The sequence below is a fragment of the Silurus aristotelis genome (genome assembly GCF_946808225.1).
Source record: "Silurus aristotelis genome assembly, chromosome: 4".
NCBI classification, from domain to species: domain Eukaryota; kingdom Metazoa; phylum Chordata; class Actinopteri; order Siluriformes; family Siluridae; genus Silurus; species Silurus aristotelis.
This window is the reverse complement of record NC_139577.1, coordinates 304,393-313,810: the sequence shown is the minus strand read 5'-3', so window position 1 is coordinate 313,810 and position 9,418 is coordinate 304,393. Positions and strand designations below refer to the sequence as shown.

The 9,418-nt window shown below is 41.8% G+C and overlaps 1 protein-coding gene and 1 long non-coding RNA gene across 2 annotated transcripts in view; both read right to left on the bottom strand.

Annotated features, from left to right (window-relative positions):
- The window catches only part of LOC310725424, a 2,879-nt gene extending 1,775 nt beyond the window's left edge, over positions 1 to 1,104 (bottom strand). The window contains exon 1 of the long non-coding RNA XR_014533357.1: positions 1 to 1,104. This exon is cut by the window's left edge and continues 987 nt beyond it. This is a non-coding gene — a long non-coding RNA (uncharacterized lncRNA).
- acoxl (acyl-CoA oxidase-like) overlaps positions 1 to 9,418 on the bottom strand; it is a 30,082-nt gene that overhangs the window by 19,383 nt on the left and 1,281 nt on the right. Inside the window, exons 4-12 of the mRNA XM_083539033.1 lie at positions 9,072 to 9,158; positions 5,671 to 5,769; positions 5,054 to 5,168; positions 4,783 to 4,869; positions 4,628 to 4,700; positions 3,895 to 4,027; positions 1,720 to 1,754; positions 1,412 to 1,646; positions 1,146 to 1,326 (exon numbers count right to left, since the gene is read on the bottom strand). Coding sequence (XP_083395159.1) covers positions 1,146 to 1,326; positions 1,412 to 1,646; positions 1,720 to 1,754; positions 3,895 to 4,027; positions 4,628 to 4,700; positions 4,783 to 4,869; positions 5,054 to 5,168; positions 5,671 to 5,769; positions 9,072 to 9,158 — 1,045 coding nt within the window. The remainder of the gene's footprint in view (positions 1 to 1,145; positions 1,327 to 1,411; positions 1,647 to 1,719; positions 1,755 to 3,894; positions 4,028 to 4,627; positions 4,701 to 4,782; positions 4,870 to 5,053; positions 5,169 to 5,670; positions 5,770 to 9,071; positions 9,159 to 9,418) is intronic.

Sequence of the window (9,418 nt, the reverse complement as noted above, 5' to 3'; positions counted from 1 at the left end):
GCACTTGAAAGATATCAAAACAGAATAAACCCTTTGTGTTTGTTCAGGAGTCGACGTCTCAGTTGTGCCTCGTCCATATCGGGGCAGATCTTCCCAATAAAACCTTCGCTCATTAATCCATCTATTAAACTTCTGTTCAAATGATTAATTTACAATGAAATATTATTACAATCCGGATTTCTAGTTACACAACACCGCTGTACCTAATGCTGAAATATGTCCACTGCAAAGAGCACTAATAGGCTTCAGCAGATAATAGTAACAATCCTTATCAGATCTGATCTCGACCCAAAACTATGAAAAAGAGAAACACAAAAAGGCAGCGCTAAAAACCCCCATAGGTGCAGGTGAAATAGAGAAGTTATGCCGTTATCGATGCTGTCCCGCCTCATCGAAATCCACAGTCACGAGCCGACCTTGTTTTACTCGTAATAACTGTCAGGATCTTCCGGGCACACGGCACGCACTTCCGGTTCTGCGGTGCTCACTTCCGGGTCGGCGGCCATCTTGTCGTTTTTCCCCACACCTCCCAGTATTTAAGGACACAATAGACTTTTGCTCTTTTGCTCTCGGCCAGATTATTACACTGGTTTCCTATAGTCCCTGGGATTACTCTTGCCACCCTGCCTGCTCTGGATCCTGTTCCTGTACCTGATTGTGACTCTGTATCCCTGTTCTGCTCTGCTCTGCCTCCCTAGTTACCTGGTTTGGACTCATGGACCCATCCGATGTGTTAAAGCGTTGGGCTTGCTCCGCCCCAGACCGGCAATTCAGGGACCCAACCGAGACGGTTGATATTCTAAAGCTTAGCCCTCAACCGAGTATTTCCGGGTGCGCCAGGAACATTCTCTGGCAAATCAATTGGTTTTAAATAACCTCCTGAAACGGCTGTCCCTCCGGCCCGTGAGCTCTGCTGGGGGGCTGCCCAACCTCAGCCTTCCAGCCTACCTGCCTGACTGATGTTGCCCCGCTCTTCCGACCTGCCAAGATCACTTCTATTCCTGTCTGCCCCGCCGAGCATGCCCCCAAGCCACTCCAGAGTCCTGCCGAGGGCGCCGCTCCGCTCCAGAGTCCCGCCGAGGGCGCCACTCCGCACCCAATCCTAGCTACGTAGCTCCACCTTCAGGTTTCTCCATGGTGTTCGCCTGGCCCCTGGGTTTTGCTGACATCGTGGTCCCGACCTCCGCAAAGGGTGTCGCTTTGCCTCAGACCTCTGCAGAGGGTGTCGCTCCGCCTCATCACATCGGCCATAAAGTGCTTGGGGCAGCCACCTGGAGGCTCGCGCCACACTTCGTTCGGCCTTTCCTGACCTCCAAGGCATTCTACCTAGTGGCAGTTCGCCTCAACCCCCGCTGTCCCAGGATTTTTGTGCGGATCCAGCATTTCCTTCCACCAGACCCCCTCCACCCACCCAGGGCGGATTGCGAGGCTCGAGACAAAAAACAAGGCCGTCGGTGCGCACTTCCAGTTTCGCAACGTGCACTTCCGGTTCTGCGGTGCTCACTTCCAGGTCCGTGGCCATCTTGCCGTTTTTCCCGCTGTGTTTTTGCCTAACTCCTGTTCTCATCCTGCATTTGGGTCTGCACTCACCTAGCCCCGCATCGTGTCCCCACCCCGTGAGAGAGTTCCCGACAATAACCTGGTAGCTGCCTGTTATCAGGATGATGGAAATATTACAAACACTGATTCATTCAGTCCCACACAAAGATCAATTCTTACCTGTGACTGTAGCGTACTGCTATGATGAGTCCCAGCTGTGAAAAAGAGAGTCGGAGTTAAAAAAAACAAGCACAAATGGCAATGAAAGTCTTTGAAACCTTTTAAGCGAAACTAAAAAAAATATATAAAGAAAATAACAGTCACAGTTTGACTCTGCAACCCAACTGAACTCGACTTAAATGATGTCATCAGAACCAACCTGCCCTTGTCCTGGACCTTGACACATGCTGTAGCAGGGAACAGACAATAGTTTCCTCACATCTCACTTACAGTGTGTTCAGTCTCCTTCTCTCTGCCAGGTGATAAACACTGACTGGAACAAGAACAGACTGCAGAGTAGCTTTTTCCTGGCAGCCACAAAGATTCTAAACACCCTCATATAACACCAATCTGTATTTATTGTCCATGACAGAAAGTGATATTACTGAGTTGGGTAAAGAAACATTGCAGAGAAAATAGAGGTAGTGGAGAAATATGTATGATTTCATTGTGTAATCATGTTTCTATTATGTCTGTATGTGTAAATGTTCATTTGCTTTCAAACCAGAAACAAATTCCTTCTGTCCTCTGGAACACTCAGGTTCATTAAACTGTTTCTGTTATTAACATCAATGTGGATAAAATATACATGTATTGTGTCCAGACTTCATCATCTTCATCGTCTAAAACCGAAACAAAACCATCCTTATCAAGTCTAAAACAAACTCCCTCTGGAGCACACGACTGAGTAAAACTGCAAGTCTTAGGTTTACTTTAGAAACGACTTCCCAGCTGTGACGAAGCTCTGCTACTGAAATGACTCGACTGAACGCAGGGCAACATGTATAGTAGTGCAGTCCGGGTTTACGGGAGAAAAATGGGAAATTGTAATACCATATTTTCTTCTTTCATTTGAAAAGCATTACTGGATTGTAGACCATATTGATGTTTTAACAAAAATGCATTTAATCTTACAGTCATGAGGGTTAAAAAAACACTAATTACTGTATCACATGTTTGTTAGATGTTTTTGTTAATATGTAAACCAGGTTTTTCTCATTTTCATGTAATTTATGCAGAAGCAGACATTTTACATCTCCCTAAAGGTGACCGTGTGCATTTTCTTGGAATTCTGGCCCTTGAGCATTCAGTTGGAAATGTAGAGTATCTTGGAGAAATGAATGCATTAATAGATAAGTTCCTCCTGCACTGGTTCATGGTGGTTTCCACATTACAGAAGTGGACACAGCTGTGCACAGCTGTACAATGCCAAAAATCAAATGAAATAAAACTAGTTTCTGAGACAAATCATTTGTACTAAATCACAGAAAAGATTCGCAGATTGAAACATTTACGAACGTGTCATTGCTCTCGAGCTTATTTTCCTCATTCAGAGCTGATCATCAATAATATGTAAGAGTATGTAGAAATAGTAAAAGTAAATAAATAATATTTCACATCTAAACAATGCACAATATTTATTTTACTACTATTCAAAATGTGTGTGTGTGTGTGTGTGTGTGTGTGTGTGTGTGTGTGTGTGTGTGTGTGTGTGTGTATATTATATATTATACACACACTTCTTTTATTAGAAAGCCTTTGTGTATTCTATTTCATATAATATACTCTGAGAAAAACACAATCATTTCTGGTTATTTTCCTTATAATTTATAAAATGTCTCTTATTCAATCTAAAAGCTGATGAGCCCCGGCTTTGAAGTCTGTCCAGGAAAAAACTGAGAGTAGCATCAAATCTAGTAGGAAATATGATGCAGGTCTAACTCATGTTCAATTCCTCAGAGAGAGAGAAAGGGGGAGGGAGAGAGAGAATGAGGGAGAGAGAAAGAGAGAAAGAGATGGAGAGAGAAAGAGGGAGAGAGAGAGAGAGAGAGAGAGAGAGAGAGAAAGAGGGAGAGAGAGAGAGAGAGAGAGAGAAAGAGGGAGAGAGAGAGAGAGAGAAAGAGGGAGAGAGAGAGAGAGAGAGAGAGAGAGAGAGAGAGAGAGAGAGAGAGAGTGAAAGAGCAGGGAGTTCAATATAAAACTGCCTCCATATGAAAAAGAGAAGTTGAATGTTTGGTTCCAGATCACCCCCTTGTGGTCAGTCAGAGAAAACACAAGCACCAGACATTATTAACATCATACTGCTCTTAGATTCCCAAATCAGTGATGCTGCTGAGTGTGTGATGAGTTCCTCACCTTCATAGCAGCCATTGCTTGCACAGTGAGGGCCAGACGGGTCGGGGTGAGCGCGGCGAGCATGGCGTTAAAGCGTCTGCTTTTACTCTGAATAGGAGACGAGTACCGTCCATCAGCAGACACAGAACCAAACCTGTGAGACATTAACGGCTTATTAACATCAGCACACTGACCAGACTGTCATTACTAACTTCCCAAACAGGATCTTAAAACATAAAAACTGGTCATTTCTCCAAAACATACAAACAGATCTGTTACAGAATAATCACACAAATCGCGCACTCTTCAGAATGTTTAGTGGAGGGATTCAAATTATTTACTAAATGTTTTATTTTATATAACACAGGAAAGTGTCCAGTAAAACAGTTCTGTTAGAAATAATTATTATTTACAATATGTCTCTCGTTGGTCCAACATTCAGAACGAAAAAGCCACAGAGATCATCTTATACAAACTCTAGTTTCTACTGAAACATCTGTATCTTTGACTTCCTGATCAACAGGAAACAGTTCTAAACGTTCAAATCGATGTCTGAACATCATACTGCTTTTCCATTCGAGGAGGAGATCATTATTTTTATTAATTCAAATATTCTGTTAAATTAAACGGAAATTTTAGATTTAATCAGACATGAAATATGTTATGATGGACAGCAGTTACTAAAAATTACTACCATTTAGTGTCATATTTATTTTATATTCTATAAATAAATTAAAATACAGAATATACTCACTTGTGCAGCAGGTTTTCACGTGGTATCCTGACATGATCAAATATCAAGATACCATTATCAACTCCCTGTAGGCCTTATAAATTACACAAAAAAAACATTTTCAGAGCCATAAAAAATATTAACATTTCTTATTCTAACTAAATCCATTCCTCCACCTTCTTTATGTTCCATATCAACAGCAGTTACTCCCAGACACATGTCCCCATTCTGCTCTCGTACCGGCACAATGAAGCAGTGCGGACCTGCAGGGAACAGAAAAACAAATGCAGTGGAAATCTGTTCATATCATTTGTGTTCTTCAAAAAAGGCAAAAAGAAAATAATTTCCTAAATAAAAACAATGTTTTGCATTAAACTGCCGATCTGTTGCTCATTTCACCACATGACCCATAATATGGCGTATGTCCCCTGTTTTGGTTCTACATACCGTGGGATTCTCCACTGATCATGAGCTGTGCAAAAACAGCAGCAGCGTTCCCTTTCAGCGCGTTCCCAATGTACATCTTCTGTGCATTTTCACAAGGTGTGTGGATCACAAACTCCTGAAAACACATGGAGAGAGATGAGAAACACTCGGAGGTGTAGCAGAAAACCTGATGTTCTAGATGTTGGTCCTGAAACGAACACGGACACAAACAGGACGTAATCCTGTGTTTACTGAAGACTGACTGGGAACTGAAAGGACTGTAATTAATAGAACAGATTAGATTTTATTTGTCACATAAACATTGCAGCACAGTGAAATGTTTTCTTCACACATCCCAGCATGCTCGGACACTGGGGTCAGACATGACACGGGGCCTTGCTCAAGGGCCCAAAAGTAATAAATAATTAAATGTAATAATTAATTTATCAATATTAATTAAGCGTTCCATTATAACGTTGTTCTATTGCTATCAATGGCTGCAGATTTCTTGTACATTTGAATTGTGGGTATTAGTTCTTCAGCAAACAGAGATAAAAGGCTCAGATATCAGATTATCTTTGTCACAGATTAGCAGCACGGTTAAAGGATCAGTTCATGAACCCCCTGAGAGGATTTACCTGTGTGGAAGGGTCATAGTGCGCTTCAGTCAGTATTCCCCGAACATTACTCCCATGACCTCTTTCCGTCATGGCGAACATCCCAGTGAACACCAACTCCTACAAATGAGGAGAAACATAGAGAGACTTAATAAATGAGAACATAACGGTTGCTGAAATCCTGGTTAAAAAAGCACAGGAACATTGAGGACGTTCTCCAGGTGATACAATCACACAGAAATATCCACTGTTAACACTTTTACATGAACTGTCACACAGCTCGAGGTATTTTTCAGACCAAATTTATCATAGTCCATGTAAATGGCAGGTCCATTGAACACTGAATAAAACATCAAGCAGAGGCTATAATTAGTATGAAACTCCATGATGAAGTAGTCACCTTGGCTGGACCTGGGTGTGAGTATCGACTCCAGTCTCATGTTTGAAGCTCATGGAGACAATGTTACTAGGATATTATCTCAGATTCATCTCACTAACATTGTTACGATGCTGTCAGGATGTTCCACTAGGTGCATAAATAAACTCCAGTTACTCCAAAATACAGCAACCAGAGTCCAAAAATACAAAAAAGTGTTACGATATTACACCAGTTTGATCCACACGGGTTCCCAACATGTCAACTTTCACTCTTTTATAAAATCCTACTGAAGCCCTGAAACAGCTCACACCACAGTACTGCACACACGCTTCTCCTTATTATAATCGAGCACAGCCGCTTCAAACAAACAGTCCAGAAGCTTTTCAGTATCTGAATGATGAATCATCTCACAGAGGTAAAGTTTATTTTCCTATTCAGTTGAATTTCAGTTCCTGTTTGGGATGCAGGCAGTTTCAGTCCTTCAGTCCAGGTTGAAAACGTATTTGCTTTGATCTTTAATAAAGTCTGCAGATCTGAAGGGGTTAAAGGGCACATACAGTATAATACCACTATTTAGTGTCACGCAGAAGAGGGTGGAGAAGAGGGTCCTTGGTGACTCTGGATCCTCCTGAGGTTTCTTCCTCATGTCACTGCACTGCAGCTGCTCTCAGGTCTACCTCACAAACACTGGATAATCTATAGGTCACTGAATGTCTGCTCCAGCTGTGGAAATATGTAATGTAGTATCATAGTGCAGTCCAGTGACCAGAATTGATGAATTTTTTACTTTTTCCAGAAGGTCTATTGAACCTATCTGGCAGGTGAATGCGTCCTTTCATTAGGGTCTGGTTCCAGATGTTTGTGTGGTTTAGGGGCAGTGCCAGGACACCTCAACCTTACAGTGGTAGATCATGCAAACACACTGCCTGGGGTCACTGAGTGCTGAACCATTTATCCTCTGTTGCATCAGTCTCTGGAAGCAACATCTGCACCAGTAACCTTCACAAAATGGATTTTCATGGCCAAGCAGCTGCACATGAGCAACGTGGAGCGTCAGCTGGACTGGAGTTAAAGCACACTGTGAAGTTAAAGACTGATGAATGTAGTGCGAGCAGTAAAATTGCTGAGAGTAAAAATTCTCTGTATCTGTTTTTCTTTTCATTCATAAAGCACATAGACGTTTTAGACACTTTAAACGACCTTCTCTCCATGCACTAGTTCTGATGCACATTCGAGGTGGCTTCAGTAATGGATAGACATCAGTGTAGGCTCTTTAACCAGCAAGCAAGTCTTCTTCAAGTCCCACCCAGACTTAACTTACACACAGTTTGTGCTACAGATGCTCTTCTCTAGAAATGGACCAGAGTGACTATCTCAGAGTGCTCATTACTGACCCTTGAGGAGCTCTTAACCCTCTCACCTGTTACCAGTTGTCCTTCCTTGGAGCTGATGTCTTATGTACTAAACCTGCTGTGTTGGAGTCACTGTGTCTCGCTCGAGTTTCTGCTTCCATTTTAGTCCTTTAACATTAAATAACAAAGCGTAGAGCAGATGCCATCTGTTTCTCTCTCCCTCTTTCTCAAGCTCCTCATGCTCCTGAGACACAGGTGATCATATCTCCTTTGCTCTCAACAACTGGAAACTCTGAATGGTAAACATTTGAAAGTGCAGATGAATTCTGACTGTAATGAATATAAACAGTTTGTTAAATTGGCCTGTGCAGTTTTGCACTCGAGTCTCCAACAGCTGAAACCTCAACAATGACGGAACTCTAATGGACGTGTATCCGATGTCACCTGCATGAGGATTCCCTTCTGAGTCTGGTTCCCTCAAGGTTCTTCCTCCTACCATCTCAGGGTGTTTTTTTCTTGTGACTGTCACCACAAACCAAAGGGATTCATGTATAAAGTTATAATTGATATTATAAAAATTTAATTTTTTTTTACGGAATAGTTTTTCTGTAAAGCTGCTTCAGGGCAATGTTTACTGTTTAAAATGTACTGAATTAAATGATTTTTGCAGGATGTAGATGTAGTGGATTCAATAAAACAAGGGACATGGAAATTGTTCTATGATTTGGCAACATAATGCATCATGGAAACTTTTCTCTCATCAATAATAAAGAGTCACAAGTAGAATGTCAGCAGAGTGAAGGACAATCAGGCAGGTATTACCCCCCCCCCACCCCCCACCCCAACCAGGTGTGTGTTATTCTCTCTTCATTTTTCTTGCACGTACGCAGATAAAAAGTCTAGAGTTGATTTCATGTGTGAAATTTACTTCTGGAATCTGTCACTGTTAATTCTCAATCTCAAGTCCAAAAAGCTTTCACTGATCTCATGAATCTGAACAATCGTAACAAACCCAGAAGAGGGAGAAGCAAAACACTATTTGGAATGTACAAGAATGAAGAACACACTGAAAAGCTCAAGAAAATAAAAAAACAGCTGACATGAATGATTTATTTCCCTGGTGATGAAAAAACTGCTTCACAACTAATTGCCCAGATCAAGAACATCCTCCAGGAGGTAAATGTTTGTGTCAGTCGACGATCGAGATCAGGAATCACCGGAGGAGATACTGAACGCTCAGCACAAGAGCATTAAAACGTTTGAAAACATCCTGCACATTTCACTGTTCTGACATCAGACCCAGAAATTCTTGGTAACTGTGACATTTGGAGTCCAAAGTTCTGGAGCAAGCAGACAAAACAAACAGTTTTTTGGAAGATCATACTGAGTTTCTTTATGAAGAACAAATATTTAGAGATATCCAGGGAAGGGTATTAGTCCAGGGGTTCAATCACATAGGATGATTCATAAGTGAAGCTGAGATCTGGAACTTTATAAAAATGATGGCATGGAATAATACCAGTGTAATTACAGGTCTAGCAATGCTCCATGTGTCTCCATGATCCTCAGAATGAACATCATAATCTCAGAGTATAATCTGTAATCTTTCACACCCAGTACTTTAACCCAAACCCAATGTGCTACAAATGAAATCCTTCTGCAAAGATCAAGCAGGACATGGTGACACTCACTGTGACGGGTACGTACAATCTCTCCACCTGCTCTGGACTGCCGAGGTTAGTGACGGCTCCACCATACAGTCCACACACAACTCCCATCTGCAGGTCAGAAGAATGGAACAATAACATCACACACACAGCTGAATGAATGCAAAACTGAAAAAAAGAATACAAAAGCAGGTCAAATATGCAAATGAGAGCCACTACCTATTTCAGCTCTAATGCTTTGCATGGACATTTTACTGCATGTAACGACTGGAGACTCTGCAGCTGGAGATTATTTTCATCAGAAATTCCTTCCACACTATAAATTCTCCTCTTAAAGCTGAAGGAAGCTATGCAGACACCTAACCATCATG